This window comes from Ascaphus truei, chromosome 1 (assembly GCF_040206685.1).
Source record: "Ascaphus truei isolate aAscTru1 chromosome 1, aAscTru1.hap1, whole genome shotgun sequence".
Lineage (NCBI taxonomy): Eukaryota > Metazoa > Chordata > Amphibia > Anura > Ascaphidae > Ascaphus > Ascaphus truei.
In genome coordinates, this window is record NC_134483.1 from 173,348,229 (window position 1) to 173,373,125 (window position 24,897).

Below are 24,897 nucleotides of genomic sequence, written 5' to 3' on the forward strand. Positions count from 1 at the left end.
TTTTATTGCAAACAAAGAAACAGAATCCATGAAATTCAAACAAAACATCCGCGATAAGCGCGGGTGCCTGGGGCGATGGGCCGGGTTCATGCTGCGTGGGGAACAGCAGAGAACTCAAATCGGCGCCGAGATGTGTTCGAATAACGGCCGCTGCATCAGTACCTGTTAGTAGGTATACTGAGAGCACATAAAGATCACCTCAAGCATAAACTTAACACAGTAAATGTATTTATTGTCGCACAACAGAAATTATTTCCTACATTCCAATGTGAGGTGGGTGCTAACATGCTAATGAAATGCATGATGAGCCTTGAGTAGATATGTTTTTGGCTGCAACACAAACTCTTAATTACACACAGATTATCATACATGTTTCTATTTGACAAATTATAATCCCTCACAATAAATATCCCTGCTTTTACTTATAGATTAAAGTCTATTTCTTAAACATTTTAGGGGCAGATCCACAGAGCTCTGTTAGTGACTTAATGAGATGTTAACTTCAAGTAACATCTCATTAAGGGCTAATGGGATCGTGACTGCTCACTGCGCTAAATGCTGTTTTACAGATGAGACAGCTTGCCATTAACTTTAACGGATGTTAGTGTTAATGATATGCAAAAGAGATGTGGACCATCTCAATGCATCATATCCCCAATAGTCTGTTAAATGGGAATTAACACTTAGTTTAAGGCACAACTATACCTGGCGTTAGGTTCTTACAGGACCTACACGTAAAATGTTTTATCCTTGTCCAGGGTTCTGAAGTGGGCCACTTTGGCTTCGTATATTGTTTTAGCAATATGCAAAACCAAAAAGTGTACCCTGGACTATGCCAAAAAATGTAGGCAAAGACCTATGTATTATCACCTGGGAAGCCATAGTGGCCATGAAGGCTTGCATTGTACATGCTTTCATGGTAGCCAAGGGGCTAATACAAATACCCTAACTATATTGCTACCCATGTATGTTATAGCGGTACAACTTAAACACCCCTGTAACTCACCAGACAGCCTAACCTCCATCTCCATGGCACCGACCCCCATAACCCACCCCCCCATAAACCCACGCCCCCAACAATCCTACCCCCCCCCTCCCCTCTACAGTACTGACCATTAGCCTTGCTAGCCAAAGGTGACTAATAGGCCTAATGGCCACCATAAACATAAAATACAATAACACCCCAAGCCCCCAACCCCCCCCCCAAAAAAAAATATCATTACACGTATTATGTATGTATAGTCAATAAGTAATTGTTCTGGCCCAGGCTCACTGTAGCTAATGAGTAGGACCTAAAGCCGGGTCATAGAAAATGTTTTGGCCTTGTCCAGAGTTCTGAAGTGGGCCACCTTGGCTTCCTATATTGTCTTAGCAGTAATTGTGTCCAAAAAAACACCATATCGGACACTTTGGCGGATATAAAATAAATCTGCTTTCTTCTTACCATCCGTGTCTTTATGGTATTCCTTCTTTTTAGTCTACACCTTACACAATAAATATCCTTATATCCCTTGAGAGTATATGCCCATCATTGATTAATTCCATTTGCAGTAGTTTCTCTTTGTGGTGAAGATAGAAAATCTCAAATCGTGCCAGGACAATTTTAACCTTATTAGTGGAAGCGTAAATGGTTTCTGTATGTTAATTAGTAAATACATAATCACAGTTATTCTCTCACCTCCTTCAATGTATGAATCACTTGTCATTTTCCATTGGTGTGCTAGACTTTATAAGAGCCCTTTAATAGTATTGCTTGCCTTAAGGCAATGTACTTTTTATTCCTACATTGTTCCTTTGAAGTCTTGCAAGCAGCTGCAAGAGAATGTTTTAACTCTCTCTCTTTACCTCCCTTTTTATAATTCCACCAGGCACTGAGTACTCTGCTGCCCATGTTTATTATATACCACTATGTTTAATTTTTGCATTTTATTTTTAATGTGATATTCACTGCCTATTTCCTTTTGAAATCTGGCTCTAACAAGATGTTGTTTTCTTTCCCATCTATGCTCTTTGAAGTGGCTTCTTTGGTTTTGGTGGTGGCTGTACAAAGTGCAGTGAAAACTGTAGGACGTGTGACGGAAGTGCAGAATACTGTCTGTCATGTTACACCCCTAAACTGCTGGAGCAAGCCACATGTAAAAGCTCTTGCTCTAACAGGCACACAGACATTGATGGTGTCTGCAAACACTGCCCTCCTGACTGTCAGACATGTGCGGATGAAGAGGTTTGCACAGGTAATGCAGTGTTCGACTGCCTCCTAGTGGTGTATAACAGATAGCAGCTTATGAAGGTCATATTTTAAATGCATGGATAAACATGAATGCTATGATCAGCAAGCCCGTGAAACCTTGCTCATTTATTTCCAGCATCAGTTAAATGTACCCTCATATTTTAAAATACAAAATGATGTAAATGTAATCGTTTTGTACACTTTACGTACTTGGGAAATATAGTCTTTATCAACTGTGACCACCTGGTTTTACTTAAGAAGCTATCTGATAAATTAGTATTTGTAGCATGCTTTTAAAAAAAAAATGAAATATATTCTGCAGCTATTTCAGAATTGCAGTGATCATTGCTGCATTATAAAAAAGTCCACAGAAAATCTGCGGTGGTGGCCATGTTTAAGAATTGTTGTCATCCATACATTTTTTCCAACGTAGAAAACTACTTAAGTATTCCTTAGTAAAGTACTGTATACTGCACCTTTAAATAGCAAAGTGGGGGTACAGAGCAGAACTTCTTTCTTTATTCCCAAATCGGGAGTACCATTATTCTTTTTTGCAAGACTACTTTTTATCTTCCTATTTAAGGAAATTAGAAGGTTTTATAAAAAAAGAATCCTCTAGCCCTACCTACTTTAAAGTCAAAATACATAAGTTTAAAAAGTTGTGCCCCAATACTTAGAACATTTAGACTATATTTAAATTTGACTAAGTAACGCTACATTTTTTTTCAAGAAAAGACAATTTAGCTACTGACATAACACCAATTACAGAATGTTTCCACAAAACAAGAACATTTGCTGTGTTTTTCTTTAAGAATGTGGGCCTGAATATTTCCTCTCTGAGCACAAATGTTTGAAATATTGCCCTGATGGATATTATGATGAAGACCGAAAATGCTTGCAATGTAACCCAATGTGTGCAAAATGCAATGGGCCCAATTCAGATGACTGTGAGACATGTGCCAGCACCACCTTCTTCCTTTATAATGGCCAGTGCTTTGGAAGATGTCCCAAAGGAACCTACTATGAACTTGCTACCAAAGATTGCCAAGGTACAGTATGTACAGAAATCACTGGATGTTAATTTATTCAGTGCGTTTCTTCTAATAACTCTGGAATTATGTCCTATTATTATATATTTAACATTTGCCTATGTAGCCTGCTCATTATTTTGGTAGGAGACAAAATTGTCACCACAGACTCGGGAGTTGAAGCAGCAGATGATTTTATTGATCGCAGAGCTCTGGGTGATCTCTCCTTTACGTAGGGAAAATCACACCAGGCAAGCAAAGCAGCGTTTATTTATAGGACCGTACAAAGCGAAAAGTGTCAGGTGACCTGTAAAATACAATTATCACCATATACAGTCTTTCCTTTACGTACTAGATGGACTACACCTTCATATCCAGTTACTGCTCACATGGTGCGCTCACACAGGCGTAATAGAATTTTTAAGGGAGATGGAGCAGCTCAGTGAGTAAAGACACTGACTGGCACTGAGAGTTTGAACTAGGGGAGCCTGGTTCAATTCCCGGTGTCGGCACCTTGTGACCTCGGGCAAGTCACTTTATCCCTCTCTGCCTCAGGCACCAAAAACATAGATTGTAAGCTCCACGGGGTAGGGACCTGTGCCTGTAAAATGTCTCTGTAAAGCGGTACGTAAACCTAGCAGCGCTATACAAGAACATATTATTATTATTATTATAATTAACATTGACCTACTTTTAGAATTCTGAACAAAATATTTTTTCTGCAACTCTCCTTCACTATTTCAACTTTTGTCTATTTCTACATAACAACATATTTTGTGATGACTCTCACTTCCCTATCAGTGTTAACCCCTTCCCCAATAAAACATTTTTGACTAGATCACAGTTCTAAAACCAGACTCTCATAGTGACTGTCTGTCCTTGGCCTGGGGCCCTGGTTCCTGTATCCACTGTCCTGCTTTGTTTTTGTTATCTCACAATCCCTCATTTATACCACCCAAAACGATATATTTTTTTATTTAATTCAATTAATAGGAAGGACATGATTGATAGGGCCTATTCTTCCCATTTGTTAAAGGGGGAAAGACTGATGGTGGGGGAATATATATAGAGGTGAGAGGGGTAATTTCCCTAGACAGTATGAAGATTGCTACAGTATGAAAAATGAATGTGTAATGTAGAAAGGAAAGGTGGTTTCTTTCACAGCGGTGGTGGTACAAGGGGTTCAGGAGGTTTTACCAGATGTTCATGGTATGGCTCACCCATTGGTTAACATGTGTTAGCTTGGTCTAGGGCAGCAATAATAAATAAACTGTGTAAGGTTTGGTGAGCATCAATCTAGGAAAATGGCTGGTATTCAGTTATATGTGGGCCAAAGTAAGAGGACCTTGGGCTTAGTTAGGAGCATTCAGGTAAGATGTGATCTCTTGTGCATCATTTATTGCCTTTGGTCTAACCATATAAACTATTTTGCACAGTATGACATATGAAATCCCCCTTTGACTGAGAGAGCCAAATGACAGTGAGGATAAGACAAGAAGGGGATTTTGGGAGAACAAAAAACAAATACAAAGTCTTACTGATGCAATGACAATCGTTAAAACTAAAACGTGCTTATTAGTCAAATTGGTTTAACATATTTTTGGGAAAACCTTTAATGTAGTGCCTACAGTATAATTTCCCACTGTTTCATATCACGTGCTTTGCTTAAAGTTAAGTGGTAAGTCTGGGATATAATCCCTATGTGAGGGGCTCAGCACTCCTATGTATATGTATAGGATTCAGGCATATGTGATTATACCCAAGGTATCTGGGCATGCATGAATGCTGCTGTGGACTCACAGGATAATTGAAATGATATACTGGTACATGTGATACTGAAGAACAAACACAGATTTATATATATACCATACAGGTCTAATGTGTGTCCCTAGTAAAACAGGTGTGAATCATGTATAATCACTGTGAGAACTCACTTTTGTAAGCAGCAGCCCAAGTTAAAGTTTGGGTGGGATCTTTTTAACGGACCACCATGACAGTCCTTAACAGATGAAGTTATAGTGTACAGATCTTTTGACACTTTATGTTTGGGAAGAAGAAACATATGGGGGTTTGAAAACTCTGTATATTACAGTGTATAACGTAATCTATGAAAGAGTCTTATGTTGGTCCACTAAATAGTATCACAACGTACATCGAATTTGCTTTTCTCCAGGACCAGTATGGCTACTAGAACTTTGAACAAAGAAAAGATAAGGTAGCGCTAACAATAATAACAAAACAAATCAAACCAATTGGTACAGTAGGTAAAATCCCTAAATAGTCACATAGTTAAGTGAAAGGGTGGCTGCCAAATTATAGAACACTGACCACCTGTGTCAGGTATAAGTAATATGGAAAAAAGAAAATACACTTGGTGACTTATATTGTAATCTTAGTAAAAAAAAATCTTCAATATAAATCTTGAGAAAAGTAAATATACAACCATTTGATTATTTGTAGAAAGACAAATGTCCTTGTTGTTTCCAACGATGATCAATATGATTAAATATCAGGTGAATGTAATAAAAGAAAAAAAGACGCATAGCATAATACTGTATGGTATAGCACAAACAAAAACACAATACTATGTAGAAGCCCCAGAGAAAAGACAGGTAGGTGAAACTAGATAAAAAGCACATTTATTAAAAAATATATAAAACAAATGGAAACAATGTCCACACAAGTATCCAACAATACTCTGCTCCAATGAGTGTAAGCCCTACTTACTACAAAGAAGATGTTAGCTGGCGGTGGATATTGTTAGAGAGTATCCCCTCTTGTTCGTGGCAGGCCGCTTTCCAATCCGTGCTGTGGCAAGACTGCTCCCCGATACGTGTTGTATACCGCTGATACCAGTCAGTGTTCGGTACTCCCCATGGTGAGCTGTGTATCGTCTGCGTCCGCAGCAAAGGGCTTCTATCCTCGCTCTCTCTCTCTCACAAATCTCTGAGATGTGAGGGATGCCGGTTCCGGTATTCCCTGATTGGCTGAAGTCTGTCTCGAGTCTCTGCTATGATAAGCTGTAGACACTTGGGCTGTGCAGAGATAGTAGAATTAACCGGGAAATTACAGACGTGTAAGCCTGACTTCAATAGTAGGGAAACTACTTGAAGGTTTAATACGGGATAACATTCAGGAATACTTAATGGAAAACAAAATTATTAGTAATAGTCAGCATGGATTTATGAAGGATAGATTTTGCCAAACTAACCTTATTTGTTTCTAAGAGGAGGTAAGTAGGAATTTAGACCAGGGTAATGCAGTTGATGTGGTCTACTTAGATTTTGCAAAGGCTTTTGATACGGTTTCACACAAGAGGTTGGTGTACAAAATAAAGAAAATTGGACTCAGTAATTATATATATTATATATGCACCTGGATTGAAAACTGGTTAAAGGACAGACAACAGAGGGTTGTCATAAATGGAACTTTTTCAGGTTGGGCTAAAGTCGTGAGTGGAGTACCTCAGGGATCAGTACTGGGACCACTGCTTTTTTACTTGTTTATTAATGACCTTGAGGTTGGGATCGAGAGCAAAGTCTCCATCTTTGCTGATGATACTAAATTGTGTAAGGTAATAGAATCAGAGCAGGATGTAATTTCTCTTCAGAAGGACTTGGAGAGACTGGAAACCTGGGCAGGTAAATGACAAATGAGGTTTAATACAGATAAATGTAAGGTTATGCATTTGGGATGCAAGAATAAAAAGGCGACTTACAAATTAAATGGGGATATATTGGGGGAATCCTTGATGGAGAAGGATTTAGGAGTGCTTGTAGACTGCAGGCTTAGCAATAGTGCCCAATGTCATGCAGTAGCTGCAAAGGCAAACAAGATCTTATCTTGCATCAAACGGGCAATGGATGGAAGGGAAGTAAAGATAATTATGCCCCTTTACAAAGCACTAGTAAGACCACACCTTGAATATGGAGTACAATTTTGGGCACCAATCCTAAGAAAATACATTATGGAACTAGAGAGAGTGCAGAGAAGAGCCACCAAATTAATAAAGGGGATGGACAATCTAACTTATGAGGAGAGGCTAGCTAAATTAGATTTTTTTTTTTTTTTTTAGAAAAGAGGCGTCTAAGAGGGATATGATAACTATATACAAATATATTCGGGGACAATACAAGGAGCTTTCAAAAGAACTATTCCTCCCACGGGCAGTACTAAGGACTCGGGCCATCCCTTATGGTTGGAGGAAAGGAAATTTCACCAGCAACAAAGGGAAAGGTTCTTTACAGTAAGGGCAGTTAAAATGTGGAATTCATTACCCATGGAGACTGTGACGGCAGATACAATAGATTTGTTCAAAAAAAAAGTTGGACATCTTTTTAGATGGGAAAGGTATACAGGGATATACCAAATACGTATACATGGGAAGGATGTTGATCCAGGGATTAATCCGATTGCCAATTCTTGGAGTTAGGAAGGAATACATTTTTCCCCTTAATGGGGTTTTTTGTTTGCCTTCCTCTGGATCAATAAGTAAGTATAGATATAGGATAAAGTATCTGTTGTCTAAATTTAGCATAGGTTGAACTTGATGGACCTATTTCTTTTTTCAACCTCATCTACTATGTAACTATGTAACCCTACGCGTTTTGAGAGTCGATCTCACTTTGTCAGGGGTATGATATTACTATAGAACAGTGTCCATTTTTAAATAGTCCTTGGTCACAATTAATCAAATTCACCTGTGCTCCTGTCTGTTATCTTGTAGAATAAACAAACACTAAGCAAAACATAAAATGAAATAATGCACAAACATATAACAATTAAAACTATACTGTAATTCATGTAGAGTAAACACTGGCTGTTTTTCAGTTTCTTAAGGACGCATTGTCCTAATTGGAGTATGAGCTCCTGAACCCACTCATGATTACATCAAGGCAGACAGTGTCACCTGTTTATATTATATAATTATTTGATAACATCATCTATTTATTATAGAGTTATGCATGGAACATAAAATATTCATATATATATTCCTATCATTAATACTCAAACAGACAAATTTGTCAGCGCTACAATATCTACTTTGAGCGTAGTAATTTAAACAATACCAGAGACAAACTAATCGTAGCTGTTTCTTTTTTTTATCAGACTGTGATACAACATGCAAGTCTTGCTCTTCTTCTACGGCTTGCGACGAATGTATAGAGGAACTGGTTAAAAACAGCCAAGGTCAATGTGTGTCACACAAGGACTGCTCTTTGTATGAGTACCAAGACCAGCGCAAGGGATGTAGACGATGTCATAAGCAGTGCTCACGGTGCATGGGAGCCACTGAACGTCAATGCCTCAGCTGCAAGGACAGTCACTATCTTCTTAGTAAGTACTTTGCCTTGATAGCCGACAGGAAAGATGGACCCCTCCATTGTAGGCATTTATAGTGTGTGGTACATTTATTGTGTATATGACTTGCAAAGTATATTTATATATGCAGAACTTTATGTTGACATGGATTCGTTTGCACCAGCTGCTATTATTTAAACCCCAATTTCCCAACATTTACAACTTTTACACTGTGGCTGAGATGACATTTGTTGGTTCTGGGGACCATGACTGATGTGTGCTACATTTGGTACAAAATGCAATAGTAGATTTCCAGTAAGAAAATGCTGAAAAAAGATTTGAATCTGTTATCTCCAATTTACACGTGATAATATAGTATTTTAACATATGCAGGACATTTATGTTTTTACATAGAAATACATTTCTTATGCAGTATTAATCAGTTCATGGTGAGAGCGCTAGTTTTAAGCTGTAGCTGCCAGATCTTCGGTCACCAGCACGTAGATTGCAGGATCATTGGATAGGTATATAAGGCCGCCTCTTGTTACATTCTGGTGCCTTCCCTTGCTATGTGAGGAAGTGAACATGTGGACTTGTGTTCATAGTGTCCGTGTGCTCATGGAGGGACGTGGTGTTTTTGCTTTGGTGCAGGTGTTTGCTACTATATAGATTTTTAGATCCAACCAGAACGTACGTCTTTTTTCTTAGTATCTTTTTCTTTTATCTCTGTAGTTTTACAGGAAAAGTTATAGGCTGTCCTGGCGTACATACTGTACACTCATCTATTTCAAACCCGCCAACATTTTACACATACAAAATAGGTACCCCTGTAGGTTCTCTACTCCTGCTTGTTTGAGGTGTTTCAAAGCAATTCCTATAGAAGACCCCAAATCTACCCATCTCACCACACACAAAACGTTGTTTAATAGGTGCAGCTGGTGTTACATGACCCATAAACATGTAGTGTACCTGTTAAATAGGTACAGTTGGAGGTTATTCTATTCATGCTCTAAAATCAGAAAGGTGCAGTATATTTTAAAATAAAAAGGTTTGCCTGCTTTGTAAATAAAATAAAAAGTATCGGTATCCCCTAGTACCATCAGACTTAAAGTACTATGAAGCACATATATATTATATTTTGTGTAAAGCAGTTAATACATACTAATATATATATACATACACACATACACACACACATATATATTATATTATACTGTACTAAAAAAAATACAGGGATAGAGTGGATCATGTTAATTGCCATGGCAGCTTTTTAACATCAGCTTGCTCAAGTCCATCTAAAGAAGATAATTTAAGGTGTTATCTACAAAACTATGATACCTGCTTACAGTAAAGACATAGGGACCCATGCTATAAGCGTTCATAAAAAAATCGCGGGCCATTTTTTGAGCGTTGCTATCACAGTATTCAGAAAGCCTCGGTTACCTGTGATAGCACAATTCCCAAAACGGGCGAGTTGCCATCAACGTGAAGATCGCCTCTCTAAAAAGGCCTTACCTGGTGATTTCTTTCAGCTGCAGAGAGAGTGGCTCAGAGCTGCCACCAGTTCAACTATTTAGATGTGACAGTGTAGAGCAGGGCAAGCTATAGCTAGAAAAGCATCCAGCGTGCTCTAGATTATAAAGCGGATCATTAAAATACATTCATCCTGAGTGTATAGTGAAAAACAACTTGTGTTGGTCATAAGTCGATCCATTCTGGTTCTGTATGAGTTTGATAATAAGAGAAAGATCTGATGAAGCTCTGTCGGGGGACAGTACATAGGTACTGTATACTGTACATGAGTATGTTCATGAGACAGGCATTTTGAAACATTTTTGATTTAAACTTATTAAGACTCCTTACATACATTTTTTTGGTGCGCTATATTCTATAACAGAAAGGAGGAGACTTTATAATATTAGATCCTTTTATTGTAATTGAGATTAGATGTGTAAATAAAGTAGTGATACCGTGTGTACCAAGAAGCGCAATTACACAACCATGGCCGTTATTCTCACAAACTAAATAAAGAGCTACATTTTAAATAGAAAGAGAAATGTTAATATGTGAAGTGATCTAATCATTTAGCTGTACAACCTGTAATACATGAACAGAAAGGATAATAGCCATTGACAAATAACTTTTGCATCTAACATACTGGATTATATTGACAAGATTACTATTATTACTGCTAATTACTATTATTATTTAATGTTTATATTGTATTTATTCACTATTATTCACTGTTTTGTGTGGCATTAGGTGCATACCAGATAATCCTCAATATAAGTAAATGTTTGCACTTGACTTTCTTTTTGCACTATATTCTCTCCAGATAACACCTGCTTTGAGAAATGCCCTGATGGATATTACACAGAGGAGGAAGAAAAGCGCTGTGTTCCTTGTCACGGCACCTGTGAGACCTGCTCTGGGAAACGTAGCACACACTGTTTGTCTTGCAAAGCTGGCTGGTATTCACTGGGTCACTCCTGTGTACAGATCTGCATCACAGGGTAAGTCACAGTCTTTATAAGACCAAAGTGTCTACAGTACAACCATTAAACAATCTTCTCTATTAAGCTTGGAAAAACGATTCAAGGTCTTGTTATGCTGAGGCCTCTCTGATACACTTCTTGTAACAAATAACATCGGATTAATAAAATGAATTTATGTTGACGTTTTAGCTGGAAATAATGATATGCTAATAATGTTTTTTTTTGTAGTTATTTAGGTACACACAGTACTGGTATATGCATTTTAGCCACGTTGAGGACATATTTTAAAATGGTATGCCAGGATTTTAACCTTGTCTCTTGCCTTGAGATAGCTGAGTGTTTATAGAACAGATAATACATAAACTGGACAGAAGGTGGAATTGAATAGCCTCCTACTTCCCATCCTTCCTTCACTTCTGCTCAAGCATTTGCCAACCACTTTACAGGCAAGGTGGATGCTATGCAAGATGAGACTCCTTCTGTCACTTCTCCTGCACCTCATCCTCTCTGCTTCTACATAAATCTATTATAATTCTTGACACATTTTTTCTTGTTATAGAGTTGGAAGTTTCTAAACTGATTTTTTCATCTCCTTCTACCACATGCCCTCTCGATCCCATCCCCTCACACCTTAAAAGTCTTGCTCCTGTACTAGTCCCCACTTTCACCCATATGTTCAATTCCTCTCTGTTCTCTGGCACTTTCCCCTCTTATAAGCATGTGATGCTTACACCTATTCTCAAAAACACCCTAGACCCTACGTGCCTTATTTACTACCGCCATGTGTCCCTCCTGCCCTTTGCCTCCAAACTGCTAGAATGTCTTGTGTTCTCCAGTATGATCAACTTTCTTAATTCCCATGCCCTCCTGGACTCTTTACAATCTGGCTTTCGTACAGGTCACTCAACAAAGACTGTGCTCACTAAATGATCTACAGTACATGAAGCAAAATTCCATGGTCATTTTTCCCTACTTAGCCTACTCGATATCTCTGCTGCCTTCGATACTGTTGATCACTCTCTTCTCCTTCATATTCTAGACTCTCTTGGTATCTGCAACAAAGCTCTATTCTGGTTCTCATACCTCTCCTATCGCACATTTTCGGTCTCCTGTTGATCTATCTGTTGGTGTACTTCAAGGCTCTGTTCTGGGACTGCTCATTTTCTCTTTCTACACACTATCACTTGGTGACATCATCAACACTTTTGGCCTTAGGTATCATTCATCTCTATGCTGATGATGCGTAGATATATCTATCCACACCTACTATCATACCTGCAATCCAGTCCCAAGTCTTTGATTGCCCCCTGGTTAAATCCTCGTGGATGGTGCTCTGCCATCTTAAAATGAATATGTCTAACACTGAGCTCCTCATATTTCCCCCTGAACCTGGCCTAATATCCTATTTTCATCACAGTAAACTGTACTATCATCCATTCTGTCACCAAAGCACGTGGCCTAGGAGTAACATTAGACTCCTCTCTTTCGTTCTCCATTCACATTCATGGCATGGCTAAAATTTGTGGATTCTTCCTCTGTAAAATTGCCAAGATCCGCACTTTCCTCTGCCAATCTACTGTACTGCTAAAACTCTGCGTGCCCTTATCCTCTCCCATCTGGATTATTGTAAATTATGACTAACAGACCTCGCTGCCTCACAACTTTCTCCTTTGGAATCTATCCAAAATTCTGCTGCTAGAATAATTTCACATTCTCCTCCTTAAATCCCTCTCCTGGCTTCCCATCTAATTTCAGATCACCTACAAAAGTTCTCATCCTTACCTTCAATGCTCTTCACTCAATCTGCTCCTCCCGACATATTAGCTTTGATCTATCATTATGTCCCTGCTCGTCTCCTGAGCTCTACCCATAACTGTCTTCTTTGCACCTCTTTCACCTCTACTGCTCTCTCTCTCCCCTTAAACCTTTTTTCCTCACTGCCCCTTACCCGTGCAAGTCTCTCACACTCAGTATACACCAAGCACCCTCTCCCCACATTTAAGTCAAACCTTAAAACTCACTCCATAAATTACGTATTTCAATAAGAGAACAAGGGTAACCAGAGTCAAAGGATCACTCCTAAGAGGGAGAGTAGGCTGTGTTAGAGAAGCCCCTGGTAGCATACACTCGCTAGTTAGTCTGCAGCAAGGGATCAGAAGCGCAAATACTCCCCAAATATGTGAAAAAATAAGAGACACAAAATAGTGCAATAACGTATAGATCAACGTTATGATTGTATTAGAAGGTATCTCATTCACAATTGAGAAGTAGAAAATAAGCATTGTGGTTATTCATAGTCGCCAACTCATAGAGGAATTCTTCCAATGCATACTAGTGGATAATCCTCAAGAACAGGATAGGGAGATGAGGTAATTCCCATATGGGAACAGAACAGAGAGGACACATACTGTAGTATAGATTGTTTTATAGACAGATATTCAAAAGTAACACACTTACAAGTGCTAGAGGTGCAGGCATGTGGACATCCTGGGGTCAGAAAGTGGATAAGGATCCGGTCACTTGCTCCTGGAATTAGCAGCTGTGGTGGCCAATCACAGGGAATGCAACTCAGTTGCAAGCAGAGACCAGGCAGAACTCAGTCCAGGATCCTCAGAATGGTCTTCCACACTCCATGGAAGACTCTTCCACACAAGAGTTTCCTCAGGGGTTAATGACACCATTTACCCCTGAGAAAGCTCTTGCGAGTGAAACACATAGGGTGTGTGCAGACCCTTTGGAGACACCTGAGCTATGTGGAAGGCCATTCTGAGGATCCTGGACCGAGTTCTGCCTGGTCTCTGCTTGCACCTGAGTAGCATTCCCTGTGGATGGCCACCACAGCTGCTAATCCCAGGAGCAAGTGACAAGATCCTATCCATTTTCTGACCCCGGGTGGTCACATGCCTGCACCTCTAGCACTTATGTAAGTGTGTTACTTTTGAATATCTGTCTATAAAACAATCTATACTATGTGTCCTCTCTGTTCTGTTCCCATATGGGAATTACCTCATCTCCCTATCCTGTTTTTGAGGATTATCCACTAGTATGCATTGGAAGAATTCCTCTATGAGTTGGCGACTCTGAATAACCACAACGCTTATTTTCTACTTCTCAATTGTGAGTGAGATACCTTCTATTACAATCATAACGTTGATCTATACGTTATTGCACTATTTTGTGTGTCTCTTATTTTTCCACATATTTGGGGAGAATTTGTGCTTCTGATCCCTTGCTTCAGTGTACCTGTTTTGGACGCCGGTTCGAGTCCTTTTCTGGAGCTGTACTACCTCCATATGTAATATATTTATTTCTGGTATCAAAAGTATGTTCACTTTTAATATGGTCAAACGGTATTTGCGCTTGAATTTCTTTTCTTCCTCCTCTCGCTAGTTAGTGATGGAGTTAGGGCGGGGGTGACACCCGCCAGCATTGCTGATCCTAACAGGGACACACACATGGCTGTCAGCTGAGCACCTCTCTTCTCTGTATACCGCTGCTGTGAATGTGATCTGCAGCAACATAGCGCAGTTACGGCTGAAAGAACCTCCGTTGGTGCCAAGATTACAGTGCTGCTGCATAACAGTAGTGCAAATGTATTAGAGCAGGGGAGCGCAAACTTTTGGAGCTGTGCCCCCCTGCCTGCTCCCCCTCACTCTCGCACCCCCTTAACTTGTTTGGCTACGTCAAGTGACGCAGAGGAGTCACGTGATGTCACGTGATCCCATTGCCATGGAGACGGCCGTGTGGCGCCGCATTGCCATGACGACGTGTCACAGCAACTCTTCTGAATCCCGGTAAGTGAGTGGCAGAGGCCTCACGTGATCCCCCCGGCATTTAATTGAAATGCTTCAGGGAAGAGCGCGGGGCCTCTGTAACCGCCCATGCCCCCCCAAAAACATCCAGTGCCCCACCCACTTTGCGCACCGCTGTATTAGCGCTTATCCTTTCCCTTCCTCCCTGTCCAATCACAGTTTGTCCTGAGACAAGAGAGAGTTGCCAGCACCCATAGGTTCCCGCTGGCTTACCTGCAGCAGACAATGCTACCCATTGGCTGCTGCTACAGCCCTCCCAATTAGCATTTAAAGCAGCAGAAACAACACTAAAAGTTACTATTAGTCATTGTCATGGTAGACCAGGTCTTTTAACACATTTATATTTAAGGGACCAATCACAAAGCAAAACAAGGCAGTGAAATAAAATGAGGTTTATTTGGATAAGACCTCGGAAACACACGGAAATACAAAATACAGAGAATATACACACTTCCTGGGGTCTGGGGGTTGAGATCTAGCCCTTTTCTAGTTGCAGGGCTCCTTCTTCAGCAAAGGGCGTTACCCTGTCTGCTCCGGTTGGTTCCAGCCTGCTAGGTAGGCCTCTCCATGCTTCTCTGTGTGATAGCTCTTTCACTCAAGGGCACATTTGAGAAGCCCACCAGCAGCTGCTTGTCGTCTTCAAATCTCCAACAGAAAAAAGAGAAAGAGCTGATACACTGCTCTGCCTTATATAGTGCTTGCTGCATATCTAATATATTGTGGGGGCTGGCAGCCAACTAGAGCATGGATTGTGGTTGTGCAGTCAATGATAGGAGGGGAGGATTCAAAACTTGCCAATGGAAATCGTGCCTATGAGTTTGAAATCCAAAAACCGTTTCCCCTGGCACCGCTGTGTCTAGGTGAAACAAAGGCTTTCTACTCTAGATATCCTGTTCATAGCCCTTCCCCTTCACCATGTGCAACAACCTGCACTTTTGCTATGCTAATCTAACTCTGGCTGCCTTTTGTCACCAGACTGTTTTTTCCTCACAGGACAAATACAAAATGCATTGTAGTTTTAAAACAGCAAAACTAAAATTTTGATCCCTAGAGCTTACACTCTACAATTTGGACCTAAAATGTGGGGTTTTTGAACTGGGCTCTAAAACCTGCTCTACGACACCAGCTCTAATACCTTGCTGGCAGGCAATACAGATTAACCCTGTTTGCCCCAAAATATTCCCCTCATGTTCCAGAAGTCTGCCCTGCAGCTATTTCTCAGAAGGGGCCACCCATACAAGGCAACCCACTTACAGTAGAGGCAACTCTTATTCGAACAAAAACCAGTGGCAATTCCCCAAAAAACCCAGGAAACACCCAGGTACATTCTGAATACATGCCTTAAACTTTCCTTAAACTAGCCCCAGCATTTCTGCATTGATTAATGGCCTATCAGATTAACAGCGGGGGTCCCTGGCAGTCCCATTCAAACTGAATTGGACTGCCAGGGATCCCTGCTGTGTTAATCCTATGGGTCGTTAGTCAATGCAGAAATGCCTTAAACGTGCCTCAAACTAGCCCAGAACATACCCAGCACATACCCAGCACATACCCAGAATGTAACACGGCTAGTTTACGGCAAATGTTAGAATAAACGTTGCCTCTACTGTATAAGCTTGCACAGTAAAGGGCGTTCTGCAATCTAGACCACTGATTTATATGAAAGTAAATGTGGTAGAAAAAATATGTGGGGTTTAAAATAGAAAAGCCTTTTTTTTTTTAAACGTCTTACGTGACTTCATCTTACGTTTACCTTATACAGCTTCATAATTTGGTCAATTATCCTGTGTGGTGTTACTTTATTGGTGGATGATACATACTTATTACCCAGCACTTTATATAGAGAAACACAAATCTTACGTCTGTGGCTCCTGTTTGCCTAGATCACTATTACATGACAATAGAGAGTAGACTCCTCTTTTTATCTTCACGGTAGCCTGTCAGCATGTCATAATATCTCACTTCCTCCATATATCCATTATAACTAGATGCCACCTCTCTACAATACTGTATTTAGTACCGTCTGTTTCTGTACTTCTGCCAACACCTGATTAAGAACATTGGGGACAATTGAAAGCTTTGTCACTTATCCACTATAACATGTAGCCTGGGTTACTTTTACCTGTCGCGTTATGGTGATATTCTGTGCTGTCACTACCATTGAATCCAATGAAAACTCTGTGATATTTTGTGTTATAAAGCAACATTCTGCATTATCAGTATTCAAGATAAAGCTGGCTACATTCGCACCGACTCATTCTCCCTCCTCTGTAACGTTACGACATGGAAGACAGGAGCAACATGGCTTCCCACTCTTCTTTTTCTATGATGTAATCATTTTGTTTCACTTAAAGAACAAAATAGTGATGGACTGCTAAAAAAAAATGCCTTGATCTCCCATTGTTTTTAGCTTTATTTTCAAGAAACTTTTCAATATGTACAGGTCAGAAATAAGATATGGAAATGAGGAAAGGGCATATACAACACAATTATAATGACTAAGCAGTAGCACAGTATCCAAACACTAAAAAAACATAAATAAACACAAGGAAAAACTCATCTACACCAAAGTGTTTAGTACATGAAATTCTATGGTGGAAGGTATGGTGAATGTGATAAATACAGCTATCTGCACAACCCCTACTTTTTCCCCCTGGCTTTAGATATTATGCTGATAACTCCAGTGTACAGTGTGAAAAGTGTCACAAGAGCTGTGAGGAATGTTTGGGTCCTCAGTCTTCAGATTGTCTATCCTGTCACAAGAATTTTTTCCTGATGCGCAATAAGAAACAATGTTACAGCTCATGTCCAGAATCTTACTACGAAGACAATGCTCAAAGAACCTGTGGAAGATGCCATCCCACCTGCGAAACATGCACAGGTAACACGGCTACTACAGTATCTATCATATTGATACATTCAGTAGTGGGTTTTAAACCTCATAAAACAATTATTTATAAATCTGGCTTGTCCATGGGGTCCTGATTTACCTAAGTTTGAACTGCTGGGATTTTTGTTAAGGATTTTATTTTTATGTTATGTATTGTACACGTTGTTTTGTAGAACATGGAGATAAAGCGTTACTAGCCATGGTTACAAGGAAAGGACACTGGAATTTTAACAGGGTTTAAAAAACAGTGATGTTACAACTGAGCCACCTATTTGTTATTTTAATCCGGTGAGATCAAATGGTTTCCATCCCATTGAGACAGACACGGATTGTATTTACCATCTTACCAGTGCATTGTGTGTCACTTAAGCTTAAAGCAGTTATGGAGAGAAGTATGTATAAAGTGTGTCCATGATATATTTGTGTTCCGAGCCCTTCTGCTAGTACCACCTACTGTATAAATACATCATCCTGCAGAATTTTAAAGCATTTTGACTGGACAACATGCTCAGTATATTTAAAGATCGAAGCAGTTTGATGAAACATACACACATAAATGCTTGCCCTGGTTACCATTTTTTTGTCTTCTCTCCACTAAACACTGCCCTCAACTACACACTAGGTAGAATGACCATCGGAGTGCAGATTACTTAGTACAGATAAAGCCAGTCCTGGGTCTGCAAGCCTTATTCTATTTAGACATTTCTGAAACTTTCTTAGGGCTGTTATATACAGAAGCGGCCGTGCGGCCACGCGTGCCTATGCGAACGCGCATGCACATGCCGCATGCTTTTCGTGCGTATACTGTGTTGAGTGTATACAGTGTTGAGTCTGTTTGTGTGTTTGTGTGTGTTTATGTGTGTATGTATATGGGTGTGTGTGTGTGTGTGTGTGTTTATGTGTGATTTATTATTTATTAAATAAAACATTAGTAAAAAGAAAACATTTATTAGACTTGTGCAGAAACACAAATACACACACACACACACACACACACACACATACACACACACACACACACACACACACACACACACACACACACACACACACACACACACTTGAGCGCTGTCTGTCGGCTCCCCTCTCCCCTCTCCCTGCCGTGCGCGCGCGCGGCCCTTGTATAGAAAGGCTGACTGACGTCAGCCAACTAACATTCCGCACGCGCGCACGGCGCAGCACGCGCCCGGCACTATAGAACGTGCCTAAGTCTGCTTGATGCACAGAGTCGCATTATAAAGATGCCGGGCGCACGGCATTAACAGTCTGATTCTTTATGAGGCCATCCATGGTGTGCGCGTGACCGCGCTAGCAATGCAGAGCGACCGCATGGCAGTTATTTGAAAAGACAAACTATTTTGTCTTTCGCGTCACGGCCACGTCACGTGAACGGTTTAGCCAATGAGGGCGAACCAGCTTGGTGACGCTTCCGCCACGCCTCCCCAATCGCTGGAAGCTGAGTTCACCCATTGCTCGGGCGAGAGACACCAGCACGGACTATAATCTCAGCCATAGGCAGATATGAATTAATTGCAGGTCACATCAATATCATTTGCATTCTCATATACATATATATACACTTCATACAAATATACACATTTGTATTATTTTTGTACTTAAAGGAGCAGGAGCCCTTTCCTGCACATCATGTGTTTGGAGCTATCATCTGTCAGGAAGAATCTGTATATCAGAATGTCTTGCTGGCGAGTTTAAAGTTAAACAGGTAAGGTTGTCTACAGTATCCGGGTATACTTTAAGGGGAAATATATATATATATATATATATATATATAAAAAAATTAATAATAAAATAATATTAGAATTATGTTGGTTTTATGTGTGTTCGTATTGTTTGAAAAGTATGCAAAAATTAAAACATACTGTATCCTCTAAGGCCTAAGCAATGATACTCAACAAAAGTGACTATTTGGAATAAATAAAATAACTCCCAAATTATTGCAGAATTACGTCTGTTTTCTTAAACTTGGTAAAATAAATTTTTGTGGTTAGTTATAAAACTAACAATTACCAAGCACACTGAAACAAAGTTTTCTTTGGGGAAGAATATCATTGGAGTTTGCTGAAGAAAAAAAACCTAAAAAAAAATCTTCTGTACTGAAAAGAAAAATGTCACTTGTATTCTATATTTACAAAATCACTTTTTGTTCAGAAAATGTACAGTTCATACAAATGTGTTTGTGGGCATATCTGATATGGTATGGCACTTGGCATTGATATGCCGTCTGCAAATAGCCCAATTTTTTACAGACCTGGTGAAATGAAAAAAAATGTTGTATTGAATTTCTCTTTGCTTGTGCTAAGGACCCAGATCTGCAGTGCGAGAAATGCCACGATACCTGTGTAGAGTGTAAGGGAGCTGGACCTCTGAATTGCACTGTGTGTCCTGCAAACTATGTGCTCCATGTAGATGAAGGGCGCTGTGTGCATTGCTGCAGTGCCACACCAGTGGACTCAGGAGAATGCTGTGACTGTACTGAAACGTTAGGTAAGGTTACCACACAGTAGTAAACAGGATTGTAATTACCAAAGGAAGAAGATGCATGCAACAACAATACATGCAAATACAAACAGTAACATGTATAATTATGGAGTGGAAGGGAATGAGGGGAATGTGTGATTACCTATATCCCTGGTGAATGTTACTCTTTTTCATTGCTCTGGTTTGTTTAAAGCAGCAATCCCACCATTTTCACTCCCCATGTTGTTTTTTGTTTTTAAAGGATGGGCACCCGGGGGTCCTCTAGAGCCGAACTATGCTATTTTCAGGGACCTCCAGGTTTCTGAGATACTTACCATTGACATGAATGGTGTTGTTTACTAGTTTTTAAAGGGGATTTAAATGGACTTCTGAATTGGAAGCTGCAGCCAAAGATGCTGTGGTTTCCAATTGGCTTGCAGGACCTGCAAGATTTGGCAGACATTTTATTTCCCCTGGTGGGCGATTTAATACTAGTAACTTCACCGGGAAGTATCCCAGGAACCGGGGGATCTCTGGAGCTGAAAATAATGCGGTTCATCTCTGGACCCCATGGATCCCATCCAGTAAAAAAAGGGGGGTCAAAAAAAAATGAGCAGCTGTTTTAAGTACATATTCATGTAATATTCACTACGTTATACCACCATTTAATCCACTACTTGTATAATTACAAAGATAAGTCTTATAGTCTGAGTTACAAATTGTTGTCATTTTTTAAGGCAGGGGTGTGCAAACTTCTGGCGCTGCGCCCCCCTTGCCTGCTCTCCCCCTGGGTCGCGCCCCCTCCCCTTACCTTTAATGCGGCATCAAATGACGCGGCGGGATCATGTGACGTCACGTGACCCAGTGGCATCATTTGACACCATGTTGCTATGGACCGAAGCCTGGTAAGTGAGTTTACAGACGACTCGAGCTAAAGAGCGTTGGGGCCTCTGTAACCGCCGCGCTCCCACCCCCAAAAAACCTCACGCATTCCCTGGGGGTCATGCTCCCCAGTTTGCACACCCCTGGTTTAAGGGACCAAAGATATATTTGCTGATGTCCGGATTACTCTTAAATATGCATATGTCACAGGTCATTGCGTACATTTCACTGATGTAAAATAGTTAACAAAAAACTGCAGTGTTAACCCTTACCCTGCCACAGGGGCCAATACAATGCATTGCTGGCCTCTTTAGCAGTGAAGGGATTAATGATATCTAATACTGATAACTACAAAGAATTGTAAGTTTCAACGGAGGCCGAGTTATGAGCAGATCATTTTAGAGGCCGTTCTCTTCAACTGTCAGCAAGTTTTTATGACCTGGTCACATCTCTGTTTGAAGGGTTTAATTCTTGTCGCTGGTTGGCCAGGATCTGGGTTTGTAGATTCTGGGGCACCCTATTTAATTGAAAGGTTACAAACATGCAATGCTGATTAAATAAATTGACGTTTAAAAATACCAGAATCCAGAATTTTCGAGTAGAAGATGCTCACTTTGCGCTCATATATATATTTATTTTTTATTTTTATATATATATATATATATATATATATATATATATATATATATATATATACTGAAATTAGTCTTTTTACATCTGTTTTATCTTGCAGACGAATGTGTTTTAAGGACGGCGCTGTTGGTAATCCCTGAAGGAAATAAGAAAACAGCTTTGTTCATAACTACTTCCGTGTTGCTGCTCCTCAGTATTGGAGCCATTGTGTTCTTTTGGAGAAGATCACGAGCCAAAGCTCGACCTATCAACAAAACTGGGTACGAAAAGCTTCCAGAACAAACAAAATCCTTTCAGTCTTTCAAGAGCAACCGAGAGAGCACTTCGAGCTTTCGTCGGGATCAAGTGATTGAGTATCAAGACCGCGATGAGGAAGAGGAGGAAGATGATGACGACGACGATATTGTGTACATGGGTCAAGATGGAACAGTGTATCGGAAATTTAAATATGGACTTTTGGAGGATGATGATGAAGAAGATGATTTAGAGTATGACGATGAAAGTTATTCATTTAGATAATTCCTTGGTACACGGCAGGAGAAGGACTTTTTTCACACAGCAATTATTGTAAATTGGAAAAAGAAAACTGAAAAGGCTGGTTTGTTCCCCATGGGAGACCAAACTATTGGGATTATTTACTAAAGCTTCCTGGGTGCCAAACTGGGGCAAAACCGCCGCAGAATAATTGTACAAAATGTACTAAGGAAAATCTCCATTTGCTTTCAATGCAATTCCATTACTTTGCTCAATTTGGTGCTGTATATTTGCACTGGTCTTGGCACTGTTTTGGAGCCGGGAGACATTAGTAAACAACCCCCTGGGTTTTTAGAAGCATTAAACAAGGAAGCAAGTGCTTACATAAAATAATCTTTAATATTACACTATTTTCAATTACATTTTTTTTTTAATGGGAGTTTTCTCTCACATGTAGCAATGAGCTCTGTTTTGCTTCTTCAACTCAAGCATATGTCGTTTTTCCTGTCTGTGGAGCCAATGTATTTCACTGCCCATTCAATGACCAATACAAATGGTAGCTTCTTATTCCCTTTGCCCTTGCAGTGAAGGGGTTGAGAAGATATTGACTTTCTGCAACCCTGCTTTCTACTCTGAGAAATTGATCCGTTTTTAATGACCTCCTATACTGTTAGTCTTGCTGTACAGACCTAGAAAGGCGTTTGTTTTATTCATGGGGGTTTATAGAGAGAAGTCCCAGTTTCAACATTGCACATCTTCAGAGCTCTAGGGTCCTGCAAAGCATAGAAAAGCAATGCATGGCAGCAACAATGTATATGGTCACACATCTAAGCAAGCTGGTTTTTCCCCATGTCTGGTCCCTAATGGATACTGTCACTTGACTGTAGCTTCATCTTTTTATGTGACAGCATGGTTACTGTGTTGATATTTAGGATGAGATGAAGTCATATTTAACTTGTGTTATTGCGAATGGTTTGCAATTGTTTGGAAATATTAAAAATCGGTTATGATCAGCACAGAATGATTTGACTACTGGGAGATGTAAAAATGTGTGTTGTGCTATTGTGCTACATTAATGTGCTAAATTGTCCTACTCAATACGAAGAACTATTTATTTTACTTGGAAGTAATATGAGAACATTACAAACAGCACTGTGCTGTGTACTGTATGTCATTATCGTTGGACTTCTCTAAGTGGGAGAAAGTCCCTTTGAATATCTCTGCTACCTGGGATAGAACAGCATGGGAGATAGAATGAGATGAAGCTGAAATTCCAGTCTGATAATGTCACTGCTCTCACTTGAGAGGAAGAGATTTGTTTTTAGAATTAGAGTAGTGCTAGTAATTGTTGGTCACTTGGTTATACTGTATGATGTGTGTATCTCAAAGTTGATTTTGGGAGGAACTACACCAAACGTCTGAAAGACTATAATAAGGCAAGAGATGGGGAGAATGACAATTTATTCCCAAATCTCAGTTTACACTGGTAACAAAAAAAGACTTTTACAATTCCTTAAAACTAATTACATTTGTTGATTTTTGTTAACTGTTTTAATCACCAAAATGTAACATGTTACGACCATTAGTTCATTTGTGTCTTAATGTGTGTTCATTATTACATTACAGAGATGCTTCAATGCATTGTATCAAAGACCTCTGTGACAGCAAAAGGGATTATTATATGGCACTGATAAAGAAATGTGTAGTGTTGTTGTTGATTGTTTCTGGTCCCACAATAATGCATTGCTGACACTGCACCATCTTCGGAGTGCCACGTTCCTGTATTTTATTTGAAATTTGTTTTGAAATGTAATTTTTTCCCCCAATGTGATATTCATCTGTAATGTCTGAAAACAATAAAAATCTTCCAAAAGGGAGTAAGTTTTTCCTGCTGGTTGTTCTCTTCCATGCTTCTTTAGGTAAACAGTTTCATTGTGGGATTTAGCATGCAGGGCTTAATTATCCCTTCAATTGCCTTTGATGTTAATTCATATTAACTTCAAAGTAATCAGAAACGAACATTACTCAGAAATAATGTGTTGTATTAAAAAAAAATCCTCGATTGAAGCCCTCCAAGGAGTGACCCTCACTAATAGTCAATTAAATAATCCTCTCTCCGTAAAGATCCCACATCTCATTTGTACTATTGGTTGGTTCCCCCCCCAGGAACCTAAACTTAATTATATATTACAGTGGAAACAGGATTTGGGTGAGCCCTGGATGGTGTTAACTGTTGCCAGAAGGTCCGTGTGCCCCTCAATTAATGAAAGCATCATGTTCTACAGACGGCACCTTGCTCCGGTTACATTACATGCCCTTTACCTGAAGGTCTTCCCCTCATGCTGTTACGAATGAGGGGAAGAACTTTGTCCCATATCTGGTGGTTTTGTCATATTGTACAATGATTCTGGAAGTTGGTCTTCAGACTTTTATGCCCGAACGAACAATGTTCCAGATTCCTGCTCAAATTTGGTTTGTTGAGAGTATAGAGAAACATACCTTCTACCTAAACACATACCTTATAAAAATGTGCTAAAACTTGGTGTCCCTGGATGGAGACTAATGACCTAGAGAGTTGATCTGGTTAAGAGGTCTTATTTTTACTCCATGTTACTGTCTGTGCTGTATATTCTCCTTCTCCTAGGGAGATTACATTGGTGTGTTAAGTATGGCT

At 39.8% G+C, this 24,897-nt stretch overlaps 1 protein-coding gene across 1 annotated transcript in view; it reads left to right on the forward strand.

Annotated features, from left to right (window-relative positions):
• Positions 1–24,114, forward strand: part of PCSK5 (proprotein convertase subtilisin/kexin type 5) — a 470,036-nt gene extending 445,922 nt beyond the window's left edge. The window contains exons 30-37 of the mRNA XM_075598528.1: positions 2,017–2,234; positions 3,043–3,279; positions 8,368–8,595; positions 10,895–11,072; positions 17,530–17,747; positions 19,379–19,479; positions 20,078–20,261; positions 21,850–24,114. Of these exons, the coding sequence (XP_075454643.1) occupies positions 2,017–2,234; positions 3,043–3,279; positions 8,368–8,595; positions 10,895–11,072; positions 17,530–17,747; positions 19,379–19,479; positions 20,078–20,261; positions 21,850–22,268 (1,783 nt within the window). The 3' untranslated portion in view covers positions 22,269–24,114. The remainder of the gene's footprint in view (positions 1–2,016; positions 2,235–3,042; positions 3,280–8,367; positions 8,596–10,894; positions 11,073–17,529; positions 17,748–19,378; positions 19,480–20,077; positions 20,262–21,849) is intronic.
• The last annotated feature ends 783 nt before the right edge of the window (positions 24,115–24,897 follow it).